The sequence below is a fragment of the Pelodiscus sinensis genome, chromosome 2 (assembly GCF_049634645.1).
Source record: "Pelodiscus sinensis isolate JC-2024 chromosome 2, ASM4963464v1, whole genome shotgun sequence".
NCBI classification, from domain to species: domain Eukaryota; kingdom Metazoa; phylum Chordata; order Testudines; family Trionychidae; genus Pelodiscus; species Pelodiscus sinensis.
This window is the reverse complement of record NC_134712.1, coordinates 144,568,017-144,595,852: the sequence shown is the minus strand read 5'-3', so window position 1 is coordinate 144,595,852 and position 27,836 is coordinate 144,568,017. Positions and strand designations below refer to the sequence as shown.

Genomic DNA, 27,836 nt, shown 5'->3' with positions numbered 1-27,836 from the left:
AATCCCCCGCGGATTTGCCTATTCCAAAGTGCTACATTAGCATCCCTATTACGGAATAGGGGCCAATGTAGACGTAGTCTCTGTGGCCGTGACTGGTTAATAGAGCTGATGAGAAGGAAACAAAGAACTGGCTCTGGATTGGCCTGCATGTCAGTAGTTTTTTATAGAACTGATTTTAATTGTTTAGATTCTAAACCCGCAGCAGAATGCTGAAAGTGGAAAATACAGTGGCCCTTTTATCTCAGCAACTACCTTTAAAAAAACAACAACAAATCAACAACCTGTTTTTCCTCCGCTCTGTTGGTGGCAATTAAATCTTAAACTGTTTTCAATTTTATGTGACAGGAGCAGAGAAACAAATATTAATCAGCTCTGGCACAGAAAAGGTAAATGTGCCTGCCTTTCTCATAATTCACTTTAATCCCACATTCCTGTTTGTACTGCTCTAGTCTTCCATCCCCATATATTAATTTTGTTTCTCTTATTGCTAATTTATACCATCGCCTTCCTCAGTACCAACTGACACTTGTACTGACCTTTGCATAATACACATATTCTACCAGTATTCTCCATTACCTCCTAATTTGCCAGGGATTAATTTGTCCTATAGCTTTTAATATGCGGCTGCTGCTTCAGAAAGTGCAGCTCTCAGTTTCATCAATCCCCCCTTTCAGAAATACCTATTATTCACTTCAGATAACAATTCTCAAAAGTCTATCATCTTGGCTGCCTTTTATTACCTTTTCCAAAGCAATAATTTCCTCCTCCTGTTATTTCAGTGGACAGCCCAAAAGAGTAGCAGCAATTCTTATAGTCTTCCCATATATATATATATATATATATATATATATATATATATATATATATATATATATATATATATATATATTGTTTGCTTTTTGATGCTGGCATGAGATAAATGGAGCTGTTCTTCGGATGCCACTGTGCATAAAACTTACGAGAGCAGGAAGGCTATTATGTGCCTTTTCCTTTTGTTTTAAAATATACAAGGGGTTTCCATCTCCCAGTGATGTGCAAATGTGACTCCCAATTGCATTCATTGAAGTTACATGTCCACATCAAGAGAGATGAGACCCTTCATTCTCTTTATGTGACTTTGCCTAGTAATAAAAAGGCAACAAACACATTGTCTGTGGCACGTACACACATTAAAACAGCACCAATATATTTTTCTGCTATAACAATCAGAAGTTACACACAACTCTCAATCTGCCCAAGTAAACAACTACTATGGGTCTCTCATATTATAACACAGAATACTCTACTTGATCATTTATGCTGGTTGCTTGAGGTCCAACAGAAGAATGTTATCGCCTCCTTCCTCCTTTGCCTCCTGTTTAAGAGCAATTTTTTCAGGGGTGAGCACGACTTTCTCTGTTGGCGGAGAAGCACCTTTTGTTCCGCTGCCTTTGTCCTTCTTTACTTTAGTGATCACTTCTGTGTAGGAGATCTCTTCTGTCACTGGTTCTTCGGCCCCACTCGCTGAGACTGCATGCACGCCGGCTTCCTGGATTCCTTCTTGTCCTTCAGCTACTGTTCGTTCTTTAGCTTTCTTATTGAGCTTGAATGTCTCCTTTGTTGGTGCTGCTTGTGAAATAGTTTTCTTGAACCGTATCCCTGATTGTTTCAGCCTCTCTCCTGACTGCCTTATTCGCTCTCTCCTCTCTGGTGTCACTATTCTAGTTCGCAGTCTGTCCACCTTCTTGCCAAAATTTTGTCTGGTCTTCTGGATATTTTCCCTTGAAAATGCCTTTTTGATGTTATCTATGCGTCTCATGCCTGATTTTTTAAATCTGGATGCTCTGCCTTCTTCTATGTAATATTCTTCATCCGAAGAGAGGTCATCAGGTGGGAAGAATTGCTCCTCCAGGTTTTCACCTCCTGTCCTGTCTTTGATTACAGACAGAGAAGACGGGCATTCGGTTTCCTCCTGTGAATGAAAACATAAAGACATCTGTCTGCTAGTGTTTTAAGAGAGCTGAGCAATTAAGCATGTGGGCTTTTTTAGCTTCTTGTTTATAGCTAGCAACAACAGAGGTATAATAATGCTGCACAGGGAGCTAGGGAAGTCTGGAAAGCCTATTGCCAAGCTCTGGGAGACAGATCCATAGTCTCCTATAGACAACTACCTAACCTCAAGATGATTCTTACCAACAACCACAGGACATACCACACTAATACCAACCCTGGTACTTTCCCTTGCAACAAACCCCGCTGCCAGCTTTGTCCACATATTCGCTCTGCTGATACCATTATTGGACCTAACCAAGTGAGTTATAAGATCAAGAACACATATTCCTGCGCCTCCAGAAATATAATCTATGCTATTATGTGCCGAAAGTGTCCGTCTGCTATGTACATTGGACAAACGTCTCAGACACTTCACCAAAGGATCAATGCCCACAAAACAGACATTAGACAGGATCACAAAGAAAAAACAGTTGCTTGCCATTTCAACCAGAAAGGACACTGTCTCAATGACCTACTCACCTGCATCCTACTTCAGAAGACATTCAAATCTGCACTTGAAAGAGAATCCTCTGAACTGGCATTCATGCTAAAATTCGACACTCTCCGCGGAGGCCTGAACAAAGACTCCAGCTATCTTACCCATTACAAAGATAGCTTCCCTAATTATCACCTCTAACACTATTAACTCACAGACATCTACCCTTCCCCACCTCTAATATCATTAATTCACAGGCATTCACCTTCCTCCTCCCCCCCCTCCATCCCCCTTCTGTTCTGAAATGTGATTTGTCCTTTTCATATGTGTTCACTTTTTTTTAATTGTATCCTTTGGTATATATGGCTGTGACTATTTTCTTCCACTATTTGATCTGAGGAAGTGGGTCTGGCCCACGAAAGCTCATCATCTAATAAACCATCTTGTTAGTCTTTAAAGTGCTACATAGTCCTGTATTTTGTTATTGCCAAGCTATGTGATCTCCCAAGAATCAACGGGAGTGGCAATTCTCAGATTTTTGCAGCCTCTGCTCAGTCCCATAGCTGGTTAGGGAGAAAGCCTTTAATGGCTGGTTCTATTCCAAAAAGGGATGAACAATGTAATACTAGCATCAGTGTGGCTCACGTTTATTGGGCCTCAAAGGCCTGCAGCTCAGAGGTGATAGCCCAGCTGACAGTGATAAAGCACATGTTCCTATGCACCAGCCCTTCTAGGCTGAGACCTGAGATTCAAGCTGGGTTTTTGCCTTTTCACACATCACTGGCAATGAGCGTTGTGCCAGTCAAGTTGGGCCTTCTCTTCTGTTAGCGTACAGGCTTTTTAGTCAGCCGGCCAGGCCTGCCAACAAGGGCAGATAAAGGAGGCAATTGCCCTGGGGCCCTGTGATTCTAAAAGGCCGAGAGCTCCGGGCCACCACCTCTGTTGCATTAGTGGCGGTGGCTGGAACCCCAGGCTCTTTAGAATCACTGCCGGACCACCACGCAGCATGCTCCAGAGCCCTGGGCTGTGCGCTCTGGCTACCTCTGAGGGCAGGTGGGAAGCGGAGGGAACATCATACAATCCAAAAAGCACTGGTGGCTGGCTGCCCCAACCCTGCCCATTCTGCCTGAGGCCTTGCTCCTTCTGGGAGCATGGAGCAATCCCCCTCCACACACACAAATTGCCTAGGGGCCCGGAGATCCTGTAGGTTCTCGTGCCGCCAGCAATTGCATTTTGGGTATGACTTTTGGATACTTTTATACAATTATGTGTGAAGAACAACGAACAAAGACCATGTGTGTATTGCTTCTGTCTGGCCAGCTGGTGGTGATAGTACAATGGGAAGGGCTAAGGGCTAGAACGAAAATGTTACAGGGTTTGGTGGGAGTGTGAAATAGGAACGTACAGTGAAAGGCTGCTTGGCTTTTCTCTCAAGCAAAGGTCAAGCAACCAGTTAGGATAGGCAAAAGGAACTGGGGAGGGTAGAAACGTAAGAAACCCTAAAAGCCCCCAAAAGTCCCGGCCTTATCCAGAGCACAACCTCACTCTTTTCGCCGCCCGGATACAAAGAGGGTGGAACAAAGACTCCAGACTCCCACCCCTCCAAAATGGAACATGAGCATAAGTTGTAAGGCAGTGCTGGGCAAAGAAGACTAACGAGCGGACCTCATAAGTGGCCCTGCTTCATCTCAGTGGGCTGCAAGATTGTTGTAATAAAGCCAGTCTCCCAGAAGAGGGTAGTTGTGCCAACTGCGCTTGCACACCTAGAATTTGCGGGGAATGCAGCTTGAATTGTAACAGCACTTTGGAAGCAGAGGGAGCGCATGGCTCTCACAATGCAGCGTGCAATCAGCAGGCACCTCACTTCACATGCCCTTGCTTTACATACGTGTCACTTTTGTAATACTGGTAGGGAAAAAAATTATGTGGACAGAAACCAGAAGAATCTGGAACATTGAGTGTGGGCAACAGTGAACAAAATGTCTGGTGGGCCACACATGAAACCCCAATGGGCTGCAGATTGCCCACCACTGTTGTAAGGGATGGGACTGGGACATGCATGGCAGATACATTTGGGCCTGCTAAGGAGGAGGAGGTGGGAAAGAGAAGGGGGACACAGGCAAGGCTCTGTGGCATCAGGGCCGGGAAGGAAGATACTTGGAAACATACTGCACCGGCGTGTAGCGCTAGTGTGGAATCCATTGTGTAAATAGCTGCCATTTCATGTAGGCGAGAAGGTCACGTAGTTTGAAAATGTGAGAAAGTGAAACATTTTATCATGAAAGAGAATGTAATAATGCAGAAAGTTTGCCCAGTAACAAGCATGCGCAGAGTGATAGTTTGTTATGTAGCTCCTACTATAAGAGGAGTTGTAGTTGTATTCTAAGGTAGAACACACTTTGGTGGGTTCTCGCTATGTTGCAGCATTTCTAAATAAACTATTCTCCGTACCTTTTACTGAGTGTAAGGCTCGTTTCGACACTAGGGATATACTTGCTTGGAGCTAACCCCAATAAACATCACATTGCCTGCACTTCGGCCTTCTAGTCGTCTGTTTTTTGTGACTGTGTGACAAGAACAAGGGGAGGAGGAGGAGAAGGGAAAGTTCCCTAGCAGCCTCCACACAGCCTCACTGACTCCATATGAATGCTTCGGTATTACACAGTTGTAGCTAACTGGAACTTAGTAGCAAAATCTGTTGATGCACAAGGAGGAAGAGAATCCATCTCAGACCCTCCAAGGGCAGATGGTCACTGCAGCTAGCCCTGGTGACTGGCATCCAGACCTAAGCTCCTAGGTCAGCCTAGCCTGACTGCAGGTGATCTTTCTCTTTGTCCACCTGCCCATGTGTAGCCATGGGCATAACTTGTATCCACACTGCAAAGGGGGTCAGGTTCCAGCCCAATTAAAGGGGAGTCTAGGTTTTAATCTATGCTCAGCTAGGGAAGCCAGTCCAGGTTTACAGCACCTCCAAGCCCAGGTTTGTGTGCGGGGGGGTGGGGGAGGACGAGCATTGACGGGGTTAGGCAAAAATCCAGGTAAGAGTCAGGAAGAACTCTGAAGTGACAACACACCCTTAGGTCTGTTGGGTTCCCAGGAGTAAAATGGCACTGAAGCAAGCCAGGACAGCTCAACACACACCAGGCCATGAGCTGCTTTAGTCTGTTTTTCACCTAGTCATTTTTCAGCACTACATTTTACTCTTCTCCATCACTTCAGCAACAACATCAAAGCTCCAGGTAGTGATAGGTCGGCAACCCCTAGAAACATGACTTGTTTAGACAGGTAGGTATGTTCCATGCTAAAATGACATTATCCCATGTTAAGGCATTAACTGAACAACCAGCAAATATTTCTAGGTCTCTCTGGTAGGTCTTCAATGGGAAGTTGTTGAGTGGAGCATTAATTGCCTTGGTATCACTGCCTGCCATGTCCCAGGTATTGCTAATTTGAACGGACTGTTAAATACATAATCTAGAGATGTGTCCTGCTAACCATGTACTAAGCAGTGACACTAGTTGATACAACACGTTTACTTTACAACTTTTGCCTTATTTCTCTGTTGTCTGATCACTAAGCCCCATCATGGAACGTGTGGATAAGCCCGCCAGAGTCACATTCTGGCTGGTAGTAGAGGACATATTGCAAAAAACACAGAGCCAGTAGCAGCTGGGAGAGGGAACCCGCCACCCCATTCTTACCCCAGCCATCGCCTCCTCCTGCACACAAGCAGCGTTGCACAGAGACTGCTCAGACTCCCCAGAGGAGCAGCTCCTCACAGCCTCAGGCAGAAGGCTCGGCTTATTAATATTGCTTCTGCCTAATATAGCATTTGCCATTTGTGGGATTGTCATGGCCGATTTCAGGAGTTTGTCAGAACGTGGCCCGTAACTTAATAGTTTCTAAATACCATAGAAGTTTGAATGAGAGAGGCCTCTGGTGGCTGGATGGCTGGTGAGCAGGGCTCTGGCCAGTGGCAGGACCCACCAGTGCTGATGGTGGGGAGAGGAGAGAGCAGGCTGATTTGCCCACTTTTTTGAGAAAGTCGGGACATCGGTAGGAGGGCTTAAATACAGGACTGTCCCTTTAAAAATGGGATGGTAAGTCACCCTTCTGATGTGGGGAAAGATGCTAAGAGCCTGATCCTGTTCCCCCTGATGTCAAAGGTAATATTCCATTGATTGCATTAGTGCGGGAGCAAGCCCTAAGCTGGGTATTGCCTCCCACCCCCATGTTCCCGTGAAGAAACTAAACCGTTTGTCGGTGGAACCAGCAGGATGTGGCAGTAGCAGTAAGGCGTCTGCCTGCTTTCCCCCTTCTTCCATCAGCAGGCGCACGAGGCGATGGCTTGCAAGGCAGCCAGAGCAAATGAAAAAGGGGAAAGAAAAGGAGGGTTCTTCCCGCTCAGAAGGGAATCAATGTACTTGCCTCCCCCTAGACAGCTGGCTTGCCACCGTGATAGGGGCTGAGTCACAGAATGCTCGTGCAAGCCAGTGGGAACTACCCCAGGCTCAAAATTTAGCCCGTGCTTGTGTCCGTGCTCAGCACCTCGCCAGCGCAGGCTGCACATAAATACCATTCATAGGCACTGAGTGGTGACAGAGCATTGCACTGGCATGAGAGATGCCACACAACTTGGTTTTGCAAACTGGAGAAAGAGCCGGTGTGTTATTTGCCCTCCTTGTGCAGTAGTGCATGAGCTTGTCGCTGAACCCCTCTAGGAATCCCTCTGCACACCCGTGGCGCTAAGACTGCGTATATAAAACACCATTAGGGTGGGCCCTGCTTTAGAGTACCTCATTCTACTCTGAGCACGTGCAACACCAGCTCTCAACAGCCATGTACAGCTGGTGGGGCTTCAGGTTTTAAGGTCTGGTCTAACAGTGCAAAGCAAACAATACGAAGCTCACTGTAGCCATTGTGGTCATATCCAAATTGATGTCCCCATGGAGAGTCATATTACAAACCTGATGTTTATAACCTGAAACCATTCCCTCCAGCACACCCTGAAGTCTCCATAGCTCCTGGGGGTACCTGCTCTTTTCTTTTCCATTTAAATCAGGGTTATAAAAGCTGTACTTTGTGCATGCACCAAGGACTTTGCAATTACATCTATTAAAGGGCTGCCAGCGTCCTCTTGGGTCTGTGGCTGTGTATGCAATTGAGGAAAGCCGCTAGCCAGTGCTGCCTTTTTCTCTTGGTGAAGTTCCTAACGAGTCCTATCTTCTTCCATGTGCTATAGAAAGGGGTGCCTGGAATGAGACAAGGGCTCCTGCCTCACTGATTGCACATAGTGGGGGTTATAGAGCAGTCTCGTGCTGTCTAACAAGGACGAGAATGGCTTTGTATCCCCGTTTGTTTTCTAATGTGGGAAATTCCATGTGTGTGTAAGTCAATTCTCAACTTTGTCTTCCATAACTTAACTAGCCTGAACTCCTTAGGCATCTCACTGTAAAGCAGGTTTTCCAGATCTCTGATCATTCCTGTGTCTCTTGTCTAAACCTCCAATTTTTCATCAGCTTTTGAAGCGCAGACACCAGATTGGGACACAGTATTGCAGTAATGGGCTCACCTGTGTGGTAATACAGCTTAATTCCTGCTCCATGGTACTCCTTTGTTTTTAGATCTAAGGTGCACCAATGATCTTTGAACATAGCTTCACAGTGGGCATGCATGTTCAGCTAGCTATCTGCCATGATCACTAAATCCTTTCCAGAGTCATTACTTTCCAAGTTACTGTCCCTTTTCCAATCCTCTTTGCTTTTAGATATATGACTTTGCATTTGGAAAAATTAAAATACACATATGTTTGCATCCAGCTTACCAAATGATCAAGATCACTCTGTATAACAACTGGACCTTGTTACTTATCACTCCATCAATCTTTGAGTCACCTAAAAATTGTATTAATTATTTTATATTTTCCTCCGGAGGACTGAGGAAAATAATAAATAGTATTTGGCCAAGATTCCTGCAGGACCCCACTTAACATTCCCTATCTGATGATCCTTTCCCATTAAAAATTACATTTTAAGATTAGCAGTTAGCCGTTTTCTAATCAATGTAATGTATGCAATAGTGATTTTCTACAGTGCTAACTATGTAATCAGAATGTCAGACAGAATGTTAGACAGTATATTTATAGAGATCTCATTATCTTTATCACCTAAATTTGTAGTCTCATCTGGGGATATCATGTTTGACAAAACCCTATTTCTCATAAAAAGCATATGGATTTGCATTCATGATGTCACAGAACCTGACATCTTTATTGTCTGAATTCCATATCAGATCTATTGTTTTATCAATGTCGTGCTTAACAGGGATGTAAGACGGTGTGACTCACCGCTGCGGTGCCTCGTGCTGGACGCTTGGGGGAATTAGCTCAATTCAGCCCTGGAGTGCCCCCTTCTGGCTGGTGTCTAGCCTCCTATTACCTGATTATTAACATTCTAATGGTTCTGCAACCTTACATTTTGACCCATGTCCCTCCCTGGGTCCCTACTTGACCCAGGTGGCTGAGAACCTGCACACCTTTGGGGTCCAAGCCCTGGGTTAGTGCAATCTGTGTTTCTATGAAGCCAAACTAGATAAGCCCCATCTCTCTATAGAAGCTAGCCAATGTCCCACAAAACCCTCTTCCTGACACCACTTACCTAGCTAGTGGTTCAATTCCAGATGTTTTCCCCAGTGCCTGGTTTCTAAAGCTGGTCAATTTTTTTTTAATGAATAGGGTTTTTTCCCCATTGAAAAATGGATTTACAAAAAAAATCGTTCCAAAGTTTTTCAACAATTTTCAGTTTTGTAACTGTTTTGCCACTTTTTAAATACAAACTTTTATCAAAAATATGTTATCAAAACAGATACTATTTACAGAATAGATATGTGAGTAAATGAAAAACACTGATAATCATTTCAATGATGACTTGATAACATAATTCAATTTAAATGACAAAAATAATGAAACATTCATCCATGTTTCCAGGGAGAAATGGAAATGACTTGAAAACAAATTCTAAATAGGTGTACTGGGTTTGTCATTCAGAGCCCAGACTGCGTTTGCCAAGCTAGCAGTTCAAAAAGACCCTCACTTTCTTTGTGAACACCTGATCCTGAAATAATTGAGACAACAGCATGAAATGCCCCAAAGCCATTAATTACGGTCACTTTTCAAAACTAAAACGCTCAATAAACATGACTCTGCCACTTATTTCCCAGCCTCAACTAAAAATGTAGGAAACAATGATGAAAAAGTACAGAAAATAAAAAACAAAAATAATAAATTGTGCAACATTCTCTCAGCTCAAGAATCTATTTTGAACAGTGTAATGGCCAAGATAAGACAAAATACTCTCAAGCTCCTCAGAGTAGGAACAATCCTATACCAAAACTTAAAGCAAAGTAATGGGCCAGTGACCAGTCACCATGAGCCCTCACAATGGGGGAAATACTCAGGTGTAAATGGTTTAACAAACACAAATGGGGTTAATAAACCACTCCCACTCCTGAAGTGGGCGCACAAATCAGCTAGTAGGCAGTTTGGTGCCCCTCTTGTTGGCGGTGTAAAAGAAAAAGGCCTAAAAATGTTTGAGATGTTATCAAGAAAACCAAAAATACCCTCACCCAGAAGGCCTGCTCAAAGTAATATCTCAGCTATGAATTTACATTTTAAATTGACCATACATTATTCAAAGCAAAGCCCGAAATAAATATCTCAAACACCCCATCACCCTCATGCCTATTAATATACCTATTAACCAGGCAGCCAGCTGGTTTACAGAAATTACCAGAATAACCCTTCCAGTCACCAAAGAGTGTCGTTAGCATCACACAATTTATGTTACTGCTAAAGCCTCCTTGTAATTAACTCTTCAGTCAATCCTTAACCTCTGGTGACTACCCAATTACAAAGCATCCTGTCACTGTGTAAAAGTGTCACTCTTCCACTGCAAGCATGGGACTAAGTCTCAAGTGATCCCTCTGTAGTTTTGCAGATGTGGAATTAAATTTCTGCTGTCAGACCAAATCTGTTCAAATAGAAGCGAAATAGGATTATTTCTCAAGGGTACCCATGGGAGTTCACCCCATAAAGTACGTGATGAATATACTGTTCTGCACATAAAACCAAAAATATGCCATTCTGCAGCCACACATACAGCTGGCATGTAGAATTGTTCTTACATAATGAACAGGTTCTAAGGGTGGCCGGCTCAGTAAATCCCTCGTTTTGCTTACATAAAGCTTCAACTACAGGTTGTACTTCCCTTAACCGGGACTCCCCAGTTTGGCAACATCCATAGTCCAGCATGGACCATGGATGTTCCTGGACCATAGAGCCCAGGAAAAGGGAGGGCTGGCAGGGGGGCAGGAGCCCCATAAGGGGCATCAGTGACTCAGCCAGGAGTACAGAATGTGGTGGGGGGCGGACAGATGGCAGGGCAGGGAGTTCTGGCCCCAATGGAGCTCTCTAGTCCCGGTAGCCTGGCAACAGCTGTGGAGCTCTGGCCCCGACCAGGGATCTCCCAACCTAGCAGAGCCAGGGAGATCTAGCAGCCGGGGAACTCCAGCCTCAGCCCCAGCAGCAGCCAGGGAACTCTGGCCTGGGCGCACTGGTCCCATCCCTCTGCCCTGGCCACAGATCTCTGGCCCCAGCTGAGCAGCCAGGCAGCTGCGGAGCTCTGTCCTGGCGGTGCAGCTCTGGTTGTGGTGCTCCGGCCCTGCTAGTAGCGAGGCCGGCAAGAGCCCCAGGGGGCTGAGGCAGCAGCGGGGCCAGGTTGGAGTCCTAGCCCACTAGCAGCATAGGCCAGGAGGGAAGGGACCTTCCCTGGTCCGGCAAATCCCCTTGTTCAGGACCAGCGAGGTCCAACCTGTACAATCCTTGTCCCTTAAATTCTGACAGGAGCTTAAACAGGTGTCACCTGTTTAACCCAAAGCACATGAATGCTCTCAGTGTTGTTGTATTTCTAAGGATATTAGAGAGACAAGGTGAGTGAGGCAATCGCTTTTATTGGCCCAACTGCTGTTGGCAAGAGAGACAAGCTTTCCCCCGGCTTTGTTTACACTTGAAAGTTTAAAGTGCAGCTGCAGCAGCCCTTTAAAGTGTGACCATGGCATGAGCACCAGGAGAGAGCTCTCAGTGCTTTATTTAAACCACCTCCACAAGAGGAGTAGCTAGCGCTGTGTGTGTGTGGGGGGGGAAGTAGCAAGTGGTGTGTGTGTGTGTGTGTGTGTGTGTGTGTGTGATTTCACACCCCTGTGACTTTCATTGGGAAAAACATCCAGTTTTGGTGATAAAAAACTTCCATTCCTATGATAGCCTTTTTTCTTTTCCCTTCCCTTTATTATCAACAATGTAGATATCACCCCTGCTTTTTCCAGTTTTATTGGCCTCCAGGCAGTGTCCCACAATGCCCATGCTGACTACCCGGCTCAGCAGTTTTAACTCCATCACCCTACAGCCAGGTAAACAACAATCCATCCTTTCCTCTTGCAAACCCTGGTGATTTTAAATGGCTCAGTGTAAGATGGTCTTCCCAGGTGACCATGGCTGGTTATTGCACCAAACGCCTTCTTGCTTGGACCATCACGGAGCTGCTGGATCTGATCAGTGTGTGGGAGAGAGGAGCCTGTGCAGTCCCAGCTGCACTTGACATGTAGAAATTGGAACCCCTATGGGCACATTTTTTTAAGCTTGTGCAAAAAGGGCTCTGTTCAGGACACTTCTCAGTGTAGAGTGAAGATAAAGGAGCCGAGGCAGGCATAGCATGATGTGAGGGAGGCAAACTGTCATGCTGGTGCTGCACTGAAGACCTGCTGTTTCTATAAGGAGCTGGATGCTATTCTTGGTGGTGGTCCCACCTCCCCCACCAAGAGCCCTGTGGATACTCTGGAGGGCATAGAGACAGCAGACAGAGGACCTAACCCAAAGGGTGAAATTCTTGGTGAAGAGGTTGAGCATGCAACTATGGCCATAGGAACATTACCCCTCAGTAAGGTCTAACCTGCCACAGAGGCACCCCCAGCTTTCCTTTAATCTGCCAAAGGCACATTCGACTGCCATGACCTAGTCAGCCTGTTGTTAAAATGCTTATTGCTGTCTAGTTGCCCTGTGTAAGGTTTTAGGAAAACAGTCCTGTAAGAGGTAAGCCAGAGTCTCAGTATTACTAGGGGCATTTCCACTTCCCCTCTGTAATCTTGTGGTCTGGAAAGAAAGTCCCTGCTTGCAGCTTTCTTTGAAGGCCAGTGTTCCTGAAGATGCACGTGTCATGCATCTTTCCACTCCACCCCACACTGATGTCTATGAAATGCCCATGGTGATCCACAAATACCACAGAGAAGAATCCCTTCCTATCGAGGTACTCTGTTACAAGGTTGTCTGGTGCTAAAATTGGAAAGTGTGTGCCATCTATCACCCCAACACAGTTAGGGAAGCCCATCTCTGCAAAGCTGTTCACTATTTCATGCACATTTCCCAGAGTCATGGTCCTTCATAGCAGGATGCAATTTGTTGTCCTGCACTCTTGCCTTAATACAGCCCCAATGGTCAACTTCTCCACTTCAAACTGATTTACAGCCAATGGGTAGCAGTCTAGATTCACTGGACAGCAATTGCCACACACTTCTCTGCCGAAAGGCAGCTCTCCTTCTGGTGACCTCGCACCACAGGGTTGGAGCCAGCCCAGCACATGCTCTGGGAAAGTTGCTTTAGCATCCTAAAGTTCTGTAGCTACTGCTCTTCATCCCACACCTGCATGACAGTGTGATTCCACCAATCAGTGCTGGTTTCCCTAGCCCAAAAGTGACGGTCCCTACCTCATGGAGCTGCTCTGATAGTGCCAAAAGCAGTGCTAAGTGGATGCCGTCCATATCCCAAAGACTGTCAGGTGCCATGAGTCTTCCTCTGTCAGTAACTTCACAATTAACTGCACTGCCATGTGTCATGTCCTCTTGAGCATGGAAGAGAAGTGCAGGATCCCTCCCTTGGATCCCTCCCTTCTCACTGCACAGCAAACAACGGCAGTTGAAAAAAAATGTCACGAAAGAAATTTGGAAACCAATGGAGATCAGGGACAGAAAGCAGTGCATGATGGGATGCTTAGCATGGTCCCAAGATGCACCATGTTCTGTTCTACCTTCCCAGGATGCCTAGTGACAGAAGGTGTCACCAGGCACTGTGGAATACCTACCCACAATGCATTACACTGTCGATGATGGTGCCTTCAGTGTGGGTATGATTTGTAAACAGGGGAAGCAAGTGTGAACATCTTTTGTCAATTTTGGTTTTGTCAATTTTTCTGTGTTGACATGCGTTTCATTGACAAAATTCGTAGTGTGGGCTAGCCCTGGGTATTTTTTCCAGACCTGCAAAAGACCTCTGTGTACTTTGAAAGCTTGTCTCTCTCACAAACAGAAGTTGGTCCAATGAAAGCTATTACCCTCACTCATCTTATCTCAAGAAATCCAGTCTACTCTCTCATTATCTGTCTACCAGGATTCAATAAGAACACAGCGAGCAAGAAGTTAGACAACTGTGCAAGGTCATTCGGAGCACCTCCCATCTCATCCACTCCCTGGGATGGCTTCTCAATGATGCAAAGGCCATGCAGCTGCACAGGAAACTGTGTATTCCTCTGAGAGAATTAGGCATAATCTAAAGTTTGCTAAACAAGCAAGCCCAGTGAATGAGGACCTCTAAAGGAGTTCCCCTTAGGAGGTTTTATGCTGAGTGGGTGTTAGGTATGTAAGGGTTAGCTGGTTACCTGGTAAGCATGCACCATACTGGAATGCTTACCGGGTTAACCAAGGCCCGGTCGGAGCCACCCCTCCCCCCCAAACGGTATGATGGGCTCCGCCCAGCCTGGGTAGAGCAGACCCCGCCTATGGCACGATGCAGCAGGCTCGGCCTGGCCCAGCTGGGCTGTTCCAGCCCTGCTAGGCCAACAGTGTTGCACTGCAGCTGGGGGCGAAGGGGGACTCCAGCTAAGGGGCCTCAGAATAGGCAGCCCTATGAATTTGTCATTATTAGCTCAAAAAAAAGCAATTTCTTAGCCAGTCTCATTTAAATGTAGATACAAAGAACATCTGCATGTGTGGGAAGGGACCAAGGCAGGGAACCCAGAAGGTGCTATGATAGAAGAGGACACTTGCTAATGATCTGCTTTCGGTCCTGGCCCACAACCACAAAAGGCAGGTTCTTACAAATGAGAGACTGTTGGAAGAGACACAGATCTACTAAGTATACCAGCGTGCTGCTGCTAACCACTAAAAGTCTTGCAACATGATGTTGATGAGCACAGCTTTTCCTAGTTCTGCAAATGTGCTGTTTTGAGCAACTTCAGTCCTAAAACACCAATGGAAAAAAATGATTTCAGGCATCTTCACTGGCCCATAGAGTTTAATCATAAGCTTCAGTTACAGGGAAGTAGAATCCATTCCTCAGTGTGGGGTTAGCACAAATGGATACGCAATGAGGAAACTTTTATAATGATCAGCCAATAAATTCCTATGATTTGGAGAAGTGCCAGGAGAAACGGAGAGTGATCTTCTAGCTATAATATGCTGGTGCCTTCCAGGCCAAACCCAAACAAAACTTTGAAAACGGGTCTCATACAAATGCAGATTAAGATCAGCTGTTTTCATCACTTCATTTTCCTAGATTGGGAAAGTCGATGTTGGCTTTTGGATGACCACTAACTCGCCCTCATTCATATCATCAGGAGACCAGACACTGCTTACACTGCTTGAGAAACCACATGGGGTTAGGTTTATACTCCCATCTGCACAGAGCCCATGAAGTTCATAGCGATGAGTTGCCTTTTAGGGATATAAACGATCAGACTAATCTCAGCTTTTATTCCCCTCCATTCAATCTCAAGCTTCCTTCTTTGTAATCAGAACTCTGAAAGGGTAAAGTTATTCCTCTAGGACTGATGGGTTGTAACTGCTGTATCCTAAAGAGTGCAAGTTAGTCATGGTTTCCCTCTCTGCTTCTGGAGAGCCAGAGGCCAATTCATAAATGTGGGTGACAGGACCCAGAAAGGCCACTGGTGACTCTCAGGCTCACACACAGCTGAATGAGGTGGCTACGCTACTAATCAGTCAACATGGCCGTTGGTCACAACAGGTGCAGTCCACTCAGAAGTATAAACAACAAGCTGATTTATTGGACTAAGCATGGCCCTGAAGGCAACTCCTTTGCTATAGCTCTGCTTTGACACTGATTCTCTCTGTGGTTTTAGCTAACAATTCACTTTTCTTCCTTAGTTTCCCCCTCTGTAAAAAATGGGATTATAATAATCACCTATGCCACAGAAGCAATAGGTAGAGTAATTGGTTAAAGTTTGTGCAGAACAATATAAGTGCTAAAATGTGCTAGAATGCACAATAAACCCTTCAGTGATGGGGCCAGCCTGACACCACATTCATCAGTTTCTTTAGACCCTAAACTTTAATTTTTCAAGGATGTTACTTGGGACACCTCAAAAGCATCACCACCATGTCATCTGGGTGCCATCCCTGTGTCCAGCCAACCATGTACAACCCACTGAGCTGCAACAGGATTTTGATGGTGACCTGATGATTCTACATCACATTTGTATTTTTATTTCTAAAAATGTAAATCGAGTCAGGAAAGTTCGGAGCGTAACCCAAAGAATCAACTCACTAATCCTCTTCCCAGTTCTAGGCCCTAGCCCTGTGTGGTATGTTGTGATCATGGGGGAGAGGAATCAATTATGATGTGGTACTAGTTTTTTGGCAGGCCAACTCAAAACATGAAGGATTTTATTTTAAGAATGCTCACTTTGATTGACATGTGAAAATCAATAGCCATGAATGAGATCCTGAATTCCTTTCATAGGACATCTTTTCTACTGGACTTTGTACCTTATTCCTGAAATAAAAGATATTACCTCAAGCACCCAGTCTAAGCTTTTAAGCTTATAGCTTCTAAATTAAAACGAACACAACTCACCTGATGTAACTCTTAGCCCAATTAGAGAGTTCCAAGAAATGGGGAAAAAAAGGAACAGATTCAAAATGAAACAAAGCATACTCACATCCACACACACATACACAATAATTCCATCTTTTAATTATGTACTCACAATGACTAGAATAGTCAAAAGCCACTTTGATGCAGACAAATGCGTTTCTCTGGTCTATTCCTCAAAACTGTCTTAGGCTACTGGTTATCTATACATGCCCATTTCCTGTCATGTGCCCTTCCATCCTATACTACAGGTTGAACCTCTCTAGTCTGGCACCCTTGGGGCCTGATCAGTTCGGAACCAGAGAATTTTCCAGACCAAGGGAAGTCAATACTGTCCAGCAGCATTACCAACACTTCTACTGCTTATGGAGTTGTTAGAGGACATTTAAAGCTAAGTAACAGCACAGAACACTGAGAACTAGGACTGGTGACTGCAAACAAACTTTGTGGGTCTGCTGGAAACTTGGCCACACCCATGAAAAGTGGACATCCAGCTAATTAAAATTATTCTGGACAATGGATGTTTCTAGACCAGAGAGTTCTGGACTAGGGAAGTTCAAATGTACTGCAGTTCCAACAGACATACTGCACTCCAATCTAAGCTAAAACTGTGACTATCTATGACAACAATCTGGGTGGCAGGGGTACCTGGCTGCCTCTCTCTCCATTACATGGCCTTCTTCAAATTTAATCATCAGTGCAAAAATATTCCCTCTGAGCCTCAAACCTGCTCGAATGGAGTTTGGAAAATTTCCATTCCTATGGGATGTTTGAGGTTAAGCCAGCAAAAGAATATGCAGAAGCTGCTTTATTTCCAACCAATCAGATCCAAATTACACTATGCAGTTTGCTAGACTGAACTTCCAAGTGTTTTCTCAGCCCTAATTATACCAATGTTTAGTAAATCTCCCCTTGTTCCCATTTCCCTAACTCTCATGGCCAAAAGATTAGCATTAGGTCCCTATTCAGCATCAGGGCTCTTTTTTGTGTGCTGGATGAAGGAATTCTGGACAATCATTTCTAGGTCACCAGCTGCTAATCTGCCTCTATTAATTGTTGTAGCAAAACTATTAATTAAGACAAATTAATGGGGGCAATTTTCTCTGTTTTCATTTTACAGATAAACTCCTGTGCTGATTGACAGAATCCATTACAGAAATAAAAACTCAATGACCCAAAGCGGTAAATCACCCGACCCTCATTACATACTGGCCTTCACAATATCCCTAATGACTCTCAGGCAAAACTCCACTGCAGAAGAAGTCTTCCCTTCCAACATCCAAACTTGCTAATGAACTCCGTTATGGTGCATTGCAGTTTACAGTGCCAGAGAGTAGAAGTCCCAAATTGCTTCAGTCCTTGTCCATCCTTTTTTATTGAAATTTCACACCATTATTGCCTCGGTGGTGGTTTGAGGAGTGAGTTGCACTAATGTGCCCATATCAGTGTAACAATACAGGGCCATGCCCCTGGCGTAGCAGTGCTGCACAAAGTGAGGTTGTAAAGTTTCAAAGCACTCCTAGCAAGTTCCTCATCTCTAACACTCTCGGAATGGGGACAGTTGTCACCCACGTTAAGCACTGCATTTCAAGAGAACTAGCGCATTTCCCCCACCCCTCAGCTACTCTCACCGAGCACAAGACAAAGGGGATAAGAGAGATTTCCACTAGTTAATGCACGCGCGTGTGTGTGGGGAGGGGGGGAGTAGGGGAGGTGGACTGAGGCCTTGTCTACACTAGAAAGTTAAGTCAATGTAACATCACTTGGGGCACTGTTCCCTCTAATATTTATGTCCGTGTGCAGAATGAATTTAATTATGTCCACCAGTATGGAGATGATGTGTGACACATCACTGCTATATGGGTGCATATAGCAAAATTCATTCTGCACATATATGCTCTGTGGCAGGGGTGGGGCCGAGTGTCTGAAGGGGCTCAGGGTTGGGATGCAGGGTGAGCTGAGGGCCCTGTCTGGGAGTGCAGGCTCTAGGGTGCAGTCAGAGATGAGGGGTTTGGGATGGGAGAGGGCTCCGGGCTGAGACAGAGAGCTAGGGTGTGTGTAGAATCTGGAGGGGGGGGGATTTCAAGTACACGTTCCCCTGAGAGTGAAGACTCCCCCCAACCCTCTGTCACTGCAGCAGCTGTGGCCCTGGAAAGAGGTGTCTCTCTGCTGGCTGTGTCAGCTGCATGCTAGGGCTGGGGTATGGGCGTCTTTCTGCTAGCCATGGCAACTCCATGTCGGGGCCAGCTGCAGACAGAGGCGGCACTTTGTGCTTGGGGTGAAAAAACTCTGTATGGCAGCCCTGTGCGCCTGCACTGGCCTTTGTAGGCAGCTGTGTGGCATAGAGAGAACTTAAGACAGGAGTGTGCAAAAAAATCCACTCTGAGAGGTGCAGTTAAACCAATTTAAATCTCTGTGTAGACAGAATTCTTCTGTTGACCTAGCTACTGCCTCTCAGGCTTTGTCTACACTTCAGGGTTTTTGCACAAGAAGCTTTTTGCGGAAGAGATCTTCCGCAAAAAGTTCTTGCGCAAGAGTGCGTCCACACTGCCGTGCGCTTTTGCGCTAGAGTGCGTCCACACTGCATAGATGCTCTTACGCAAGAAAGCTCTGATGGCCATTCACAGAACGGCCGTCAGAGCACCTGCACTTTTCCGAATAGGCTCTTTTTGCGCAAGAAACCCCTATGGAGCAGCCACACCTGCTTTTTTGCACAAGAGCTGTAGTGCAAAAAGGAGTTACGCCTCGTGGGGAGAGGAATAACTACTGGCAAAAGCCCTCTGTCCTGTCGATTTACTGTATTTTTTGGTTTTTGCGCAAAAACACACTTGAGGTGTGGACACTCTGCCGGTTTTTGTGCCAAAACAGCTGTTTTGGCACAAAAACCTGATATTGTAGACATAGCCTCAGAGAGGTGGATTACCTTCAGCAATGGGAGAATCCCTCCTGGTGGCATAAGCAGCACCTACAACACTGAAGTGCCGCAGCCAGGCTGCCGGGCTGCTGAAGCATTTTAAGTGTAGAAATGCACTAAGAGGAATCCACTCTTGCTGTAGCTGAACTAAGCAGGAGTGGGAAATGAAGAGTGAAGAGAGTAATTCAAGATGCTGATTCTGTTCCTGAATATAAGAAAATCAGATGCTCTCTGCAAAGGCTCCTTTGTATGAAAAGCATAAGAACGGACAATAGAAGTAGCAGTAGTTGTCTTGTATGGTTCTGTGTAAATCTCTGGTAGGACATTTCCACCTACTTTCTCATGAACTATTTGAAATAAATGACAGCAAACATGTCTGAGGGGAAAATAAACAGCATGGTTTGTATTGAATTAGACACCACCCCCCCAAAATATTTTCAGAAACATTGACAATGTTGATGCTATTTAAATATCTCATACGATGATTAAGAGTGACAGCAGTGAAGCAACATCCCCCAAGTGGACGAAGGATTCAAAGATGCTTATTTCCTCCAGCAATGTGATTATTTATAAGGAAAATCAAAGAATATCTACATTCCTGCCTACCATAATAGTGCAGCGTTAGAGCTATTAACGCAGCCTGCAAAAATTTAAAACAAGCACTTTGCCCTCATCACCTGCTCAGGCTCAGCAGGGTCACATAAGCATGAGAGAAGAATTTGACTCACTGCCTCTATCTAATAAGATTTTATGCTATCAGCAGTTTCCACCTGCGCTGTTTCCATTGCTACCCCAAGTTTGGCTATTACTGCCTCTTACCAGAAATCAAGTAATTTAAAAGCTCATTTGGAGCTCAAAACACTTAAGCACATGAGTAACTTTTCTCAAATGAACACTCCCAATCACAGACATGGGTCTATTCACATTAAAAAAAAAGGTATCTGCGTGTGTTCATGAGCATTTTAAAGCATACGTAATGAGGAGGTACACAAACAAAACTTTTAGGGTCCAGTTTTATGTTTCTAATTAGGTACTGAGCAGCCTCAGTTCCCACTTCTAGGGGAGTCGAACATACACTGACAACTATCTACTTGGAATCAGTCTGGCTCGCTTGGTTGGTACTAGAACGATAGGTATGGCTATAGGCTTTATGGAATGTTTGTGAGTTGCTGAAGGCATTAATCTCACTCATAACATCTGTATCCCACATTACAGGGTAATACCTGAATGTTTGCACTATAAGCCTCCATAGCTGTGCAAATCACCAGACAGGAGACAGACATTAATTACTGTCAAATGTTGGTCTCCTACAGGAATTATGTCCTGCCTGACAAGAAAGGCCAATTGATACCAGATGGACTAGAGTGGAACATTTAAGAAGACAACAGACTTTGTTATTTACTCTCCCCTCTATGGAGATGAATCTTCCAAATGAATCCTTCCCATCAGCTGAGTCTGCAGCTCAAAGCACATGCAAAGTAGGGGATAAAAAAACCCTAACAAGGAGGAGCTGTGTCTTTATGATGCTTGGATGCTGGGGTGAAAAGATCACTACAGGTTGGACCTCTCTAGTCCAGCATTCTCTGGTCTGGCAACATCCATGGTCCAGTATGATTTTAGTTAGCCCCATGTCCACTAATCATAGGTGTGGCCAAGTTTCCCGTAGTCCCATAAAGTTTGTTTACAGTCACGAATCCTGGCTTTCACTGTTTTGTGATGTTATTTAGCTCTAATCTACCCCTAAATGTCTTCTAAGAGCCCTGTAAGCAGTGGAAGTGTCGGTACTATTGCTAGATAGTACTGAACTCCTGTGGTTTGGCAAATTCTCTGGTTCGGCACCAGTCAGGTCTTCAGAGTACCAGACTAGAGAGGTTCAACCTGTAGTTTTAAGCAAAAAAATCCACAGTACATAGCATGAGTTAGCCCTAAGGACATACAGCGCTTGTTTATTATATAAACTTTTATTACTTTTTTGAAATTTAAGATTGGAACTCTTATTTCTGTTTCCTATATAATCAGTCTTTTAAATAGTTTATTATAGGATTGTCCACAAGCGTTTTCTTGACCTGGGGCAGGGGCGGCCTGTGAGCCTAGGTAAACTAGGCAGTTGCCTAGGGCGCCGCTTTCCTGGGTGCCCAATGATGATGTCATGGCCATTGACGGCCGTGCAGATGGGGGCACCGACCGCACCTCTACCTAGGGCGCCAGCTGCTGCAGCCGGCCTCGGGCCACTCCTGACCTGGGGTAAGAGATTAATTCTTTGTGACTGGGATTAACCTGAATACTGCTGTGCTACTTGGAGTGAGGAGCCATCTAGCACATGTACACCAGATTGGAGTACTCAAAGGGATGGTCTGTTACTCCATGTTATGACTGTTAGAGGGCCTGCGGTGTTTACACTGAAGAATTGGTTGGTGAAATCTAAGTACAGAATTTGGGGTCTTGTGCCCCACTTGCTAGCTGTCCACCTGGACGATGAAACCCATATTCCTGTGCCATTGCCGGATAGCTTTCCAGAGCATGCTTAGAACTTCACAGGATCCAATCCTTAACATCTAGTATTGTAGCATTTTCCAAGGAGTGTCCTAGCCTTAAAACTCCCCTTGCACAATTAACTTTATTGTATTTGTACGATCCATGAGCAAGAAACTTATTTTCAAGAAACTTACTTTCAGACAATAAGGGCAATTGCTACTTCTTCATTTACAAGGACAAGTCTCAATATAAAATACCCTTATTGTAAGAAAAGTAAGTGATTTGTTTTTGATCCTGCAAAACATTACTCATGATAGTATTCCTTAGTTACCATATTGCCAAAGAACTCAGTGGGACTATAGACTAAAGGACTGGTTGTGTGACAAAGGGAGTACAGGTCCGAGCGTAATTTTGACTATTCATTCCTATGAATTGAGACCAAGAAAAACTCATTTCACAGCTACCAAGAACCTTTATAACTTTGCAAATTAATTACACTGCACTTGAAAATGAGCATTAAAGGAATGACTACATTCTGGAGCCTCCATAAATAGTTTTGTTGTTTGGACTTCTACCTAATATGGTGAAAAAATAACAGATGATTGTCAGGCATGACTAGCATGACAAGATTTACAGTGCCTGCCTCATATTACCTTTCATATTGGCAACAAATAGTCCTTGCTGATCTGCAGTTAATCTTACACTCCTGGCTGAGAAACTAACCAACACTAATAATAGACTCTGTCAATTGCTATCAGGGAGTTCACATTGAAAGACACCGAGAGGCAGAAATCAATTTTAAAGAACATATAACACAACTCTTTCATTGAGAAATCTGTTACCTGTCTTTTGGTTTGTTAAACAACTAGTGTTTCCCAAGAACTATCAAGGATGGGGCAAAATTTCAAAGGTAAAATAAATTAAAGTGCACACATACCTGGTAAATTACAACCCGAAATTTGTTTTTTCTCAGCATTTCCTCTTGTTTTGCTTCAACCTTTTGCACATTAGCACTCTGCTTTTCCACCCGGGCCCTCACTTCCTTAACGTGGGAACTAACTTTGCAGGTTTTCTCAAGCAACTTGTTAACAGTGTAGCCTGTATTGCTGTGAGTCTGAGCAAGCTTTAAAATATCAATCTGCATAGTCTTGATAGCATTCTCCATTTCTCGGTGTCGCTCTTCTATTCTTTTCTGGCTCTCCTGTACACTATGTACAATGTTGGCCACTTTATCTAGGACTGTCACAATTGTATATGCAGCATCTTGCTCTTCATCTTCTGTGACATCTGAGAGCCGATTTTGGTGAATTTTGTCAGCCTCCGAGGTCACTTCATGGTGATCCATTGTGAGTGTGTTCAGTCAGCGTTACAGGAACTGAAGTATAAATGCTTCCCACGATGACTGTTCAAATCATAGGGGAACAATTCTGGAACCCTTGCGAGAAGCTCGACAGCTGGCCTCAGAGATGTTCAGAGTGGGGTGTGAAACTCCACCCCTGGAGGTTGGTCAAATATTTATAACTACAGACAATCCCTCTATGATTATTTGGATACTTTTTGCAACATGACACCTCTAAAATTAGGAAAGCAATGTCTGGAATGGAACATACATGTAAAGGGTCACACTTCTGTAGCAATGAAGTTATTAGTGTTAATCTGGGAAAGTTAAGCAACTTACTAATTAAGCAGGCAAGCCAAGTGGCATATTTATTTAAGATCTACTGTTGCTCTCATTTTAATGAAGTGATTTCCTTTGGGGGGGAATTCAGGCAGTTTTCAAAAGTAAGTATATTTAAACCAAAAGGAGCAGTCTTCAAATCATGGCAACAACATCAAGTAACAAATAAACACACTAAACCAGATGCAATATAGTGAAAACATTGTATTGTGACATGCTTTTTCAGTTAAAATGTTGAAAGCATTTTTTATTGAACAAATTATTAAATCCCACATGCAGAATTCTGAAAGCCTAAACTACATGTTAAACAGCCGAACACATCCTACTCACATTTTATCTCTGGATCTTTTAAACAACAACTAACAGTCTATTAATATAACTATAACCAGCAGACTAATTTGGATGGACTTTATTTAGCTCTTGAAAATATTCTATACAAGAGCACTAATCATCAATTAACTTAATTTTTTTTAAATCACAAACACTATACAATCTGTCTTGTTGGTGTTAAAACATCTATTGTCTTAAAAAAAGTTTAGTAAGTATTAAAGCAGTTTTAACAGCGATAAAGTAGGCTTTATTCCAATCATGTGAGTTTGATTATTTAAACACAGATTTTACAATACCAAAATCTACTAAGACCTACTTCTTTTGGAACAATGCCATTTGCTTTTCTGGGTAATTTCCCAGATTATGAAATTATATTTTTATTTTTTAAAAATAAAGTGTCAGAATTATTTATGAAGACGGTAGTGCTTAGACCCAGCCAATACGTTTTATAAATATGTTACAACTACACACATACACAGCTTCACACTTCATGCGATAGGCAGTATCTAAAAAATCAGTTACTAACTTTCAAAAACATTTAAATATCTACGGTATTTAAACACAGTGTCTCCTAGTTTTTCGTAAGAAAAGTAAGCTGTAAACATCTTTACCTTTAGTTCATGCCTTGTTTGCTAGGTAATGTGGGGTTTTTGTTGTTGTTGTTGTTGTTGTTTATCTACAACCATTGGTGAAATAAGTCTGTGTTCTCAAAAATATTACATTCCATGAATAAAGCACAAATCTACTATATAACCATGTGATACAGATGCAGAAAATGAACTACTGTATTCAAAAACATGAAAGGAAAATTACTAAGCCAGTCCTTAGCTGTTAGAGCTGATGCTTTCAGAATACAACAGACCAACAGTGCTACACTAAAAATGTCCAAAAATAAGGCCTCTGAAATAAATAGTTCCATTCTTTAAAAAAAGATATAATAAAAATGTACATCACATGGTCAATGTAGGTATAAAAGTCATCACATTAAACCATCCTGGATGATGTATCTGAAGTAAAATGGCCTAGGTTTTGCTTCTGTCGACGTCCTCTGTTGTTTTTAGGGCATTTTCTGTATTTTTTTTTTAAAAAAAGAAAATGTATTTTAATCTCATTCTGCATATTTCAAACAGCATTCATGATTTTACTTTCTTCTTTTAACCAAAAATCTCAATCTCGATCAGCATCACTTTCATGTGAATTTGAAGTTTGATCCTGCAAGGGCTGAAAGCATGCTGGCCCTGATCACACAAAAAATGTAAGCTTGTGATTAACCCCACTGATTTAATTGGAACGCCTCACAAGCGCAGAGGTGAGTACTTGCTTAAGAGCTTTGTTATATCCGGGGCAAAGTGCTTCGTGCCTTACGGGATCAGGTGCCCTGATAAGAAGATTTGGACCTCCCTACAGTTATCTGTGCCTTTGTCAACTCATGTACACAGAACTAGCTCTTAAGATATCTCAGAAACTTACCTCAGTGCAAAATTCAGCTGTTCCCTTTATAAGGGGCTTGTCACACAGACAGCAGGTTGCACTGGTGCTTTGCAGACAGCACTCGCTGCATATTAATTTCTAGGCGGAGTTTAAGGTGTTGGTTTGACGAATGAAGTCCTAAATGGTTAAGCAGCCAGGTACCTGAGGAATGCACCTCTCTCCATATAACAGCACCGCTCTTATGACCAGTGGAGGGGCCTGAACCATCTCATCCTCTGGTGTGGGGAAGGGGCCATGGTGTTTGTCAGGAGATATCTTCAACTCTGGAAGTGGTTCCCACTTTGGTCTGACCCAGGGGTTCTCAAACTTCATTGCACCATGGCACCCTTCTGACAACAAAAATTACACCACCTCCTCAGGAGAGGGGCACTAAAGACTGAACCTGCCCAAGACCCTTTGCTCTGAGTGGGAGAGGCCAAGGCCAAAGCCCACCCCCCTACACACACCATCCGGGGGGGGGGGGGGGAGAGGGCAAAGGCCAAGGGCTCCAGCTTCTGTCCTGCATGGTAGGCCTTATGCTACAGTCCTGGGCTCCAGCCAATCTAAAGTCAGCTCTGGTGACCCCATTAACATTGGGGTGACAACTCACTTTGGGATCCTGACCCACAGTTTGAGAACCATTGGTCTAATCAGCTTGGGCTCTTCTGCAAATTTTATGTTTTCTCCTCAGCTTTTGGCACAGGGATTGGTGAAGGCGAACAGAGCAGCTAGCACTGATTTGTGGATTAAGGGCTAGTTTATTATCCTGATTATTTATTTTTTGTTAAGCACAGAAGCACTGTGTAACCCAGAGGTGGTCAAGATCTGGCCCGCAGGCCGGATCCAGCCCACCAAGCTGTTTCATCCAACCCACAGCTCATCCTGCCTTCCAGGGATGGGGGTGAGGAATCAGGGCCTGGGGACGGGGAAGCGTGTGAAGTCTCCTCCCCCTGCCAGGGGCACGTGGCACCAGAGGGAACCATCAGCTGTTCAAAACGGCTGGAGGTTCCCTCTAGGCACTACACATCACTGGCAGGGCAGGAGGGAGAGACCTCCCATGCTCCCCGTCTGCTCTTCCTCCTCCCACCCCTCCCACCCCCAGTGCCTAGAGGGAACTGCCCCTTTTGGCTGAGGTCCCGCCCCTTTCTCCTAAGGCCTTGCCCCTTCCAGGACTGGGTCCTGACCACTATCAACATTTGTGAAGTGACCCCCCACACACAAAAATTATTGCTCACCCCTGGTGTAATCAGTCTGGACACATTAATCATTCTATATTTGATCATTGTATTTTTTTAGAACTTGTGTTAAACATATGGATGGTCAAGTTCCTAACTACATTTATAATAAATCACACATAAAGAAAAATCAGGGGTGTTACACTGTTTTTGTAACTACCTACCTTGTTATGCACATGACAATTGCAACTATAATGGCAATCTGTACAGCTCCAATTATTGCTGCAATAAGGACATGTGTAAGCTTTTGTCTGCTTGGGACAACATAAAGAATACTAAAGTCTGTCTTTTCACAGTGCTGTCCAGTATATCCTGATTCACATCTGAAAGAGACAAAGATTATGTCATGAAATATGAGTCTTATCAATAGGCAAATCATTCTGCAGATAAAAGAGTAATCTGAGGGACAGGGTAGGAAGTAAATGAAAACCTGGGACATAATGTAAAGGAGGAAGGATGGTACAGAGAAGGGATAGGCAACAAGATCATAGTGATTTGCCAGGGGTAGCCCCAAGATGGCCACTGCTGCTATATGTACTTGCGCCTTTGCAGGTACGGGTACTTGCAGCTCCCGGTCACTGCAGTTTGTCACTCCTGGCCAATGGGAGCAGAGGGAAATGGTAAGGACTGGGACACTGCTTTCCGCAGCAGATCCAGCCCATGGGCTGGAATTTGCCCACCACTGTTATAGAGAGAGCAGGAGAGAAACCCACTTGTCACTGCTACTTCAGTTACCTCAGATGAGATTTGAAGGCAAGAACAGCACAAAGGATTTCCTGTGAGATTCCTCCAGTTCTGAAAATGAATGAAGCGAGCAGGCATGTGCCTGTCACACAGGGCATGGGAAGGGTATGTGGAGCCCAAGGCTTTAGGCAGCATGGTTTTTCCTTTTGTGGCGAGAGAGAGGCACAGAATGGATGTCCTCCACTTTCACAGAGGACAATTAATTTTGCTTAGGAAATCTCCCTAGGCTCTGTGGGGCTAGTTCAGCAAAGGGAGGATGTATATACTTCAAGAATGTGATTTCAGTGGGATGGCTCATGTGCTTAAAGTTAAGCACGTGCTCAAGTCTCTGTGGATGCAATTACATAGCAGGGCTTAACTCAAAATAAGCTATGCAAACTGAGCTATCCAAACTGAGCTTATTTCGAAATTGGGAGCGTCTACCAGCAGTTATTTCAAAATAGAGCACTCTTCCTCTGACTTCCCTTACTCCTGAGGGTGAGGGTTACAGGAGTTGGAGTAAGAAGTTCTCCAGCTTGACAGTATTTGAACAC

General features: G+C 44.2%; 2 protein-coding genes across 2 annotated transcripts in view; both read right to left on the bottom strand.

Annotated features, from left to right (window-relative positions):
- Nucleotides 1-191: 191 nt before the first annotated feature.
- Nucleotides 192-23,565, bottom strand: CAVIN4 (caveolae associated protein 4). The gene is made up of 2 exons (XM_075921540.1): nucleotides 22,784-23,565; nucleotides 192-1,951 (listed from the first exon to the last, which is right to left on the bottom strand). The coding sequence occupies exons 1-2, from the start codon at nucleotides 23,189-23,191 to the stop codon at nucleotides 1,295-1,297; spliced, it is 1,065 nt and encodes a 354-aa protein (XP_075777655.1). The 5' UTR covers nucleotides 23,192-23,565; the 3' UTR covers nucleotides 192-1,294.
- Nucleotides 23,566-23,713: 148 nt separating this feature from the next.
- The window catches only part of LOC102449975 (tomoregulin-1), a 217,615-nt gene continuing 213,492 nt past the window's right edge, over nucleotides 23,714-27,836 (bottom strand). Inside the window, exons 9-10 of the mRNA XM_075921539.1 lie at nucleotides 26,724-26,882; nucleotides 23,714-24,923 (exon numbers count right to left, since the gene is read on the bottom strand). Of these exons, the coding sequence (XP_075777654.1) occupies nucleotides 24,839-24,923; nucleotides 26,724-26,882 (244 nt within the window). The 3' untranslated portion in view covers nucleotides 23,714-24,838. The remainder of the gene's footprint in view (nucleotides 24,924-26,723; nucleotides 26,883-27,836) is intronic.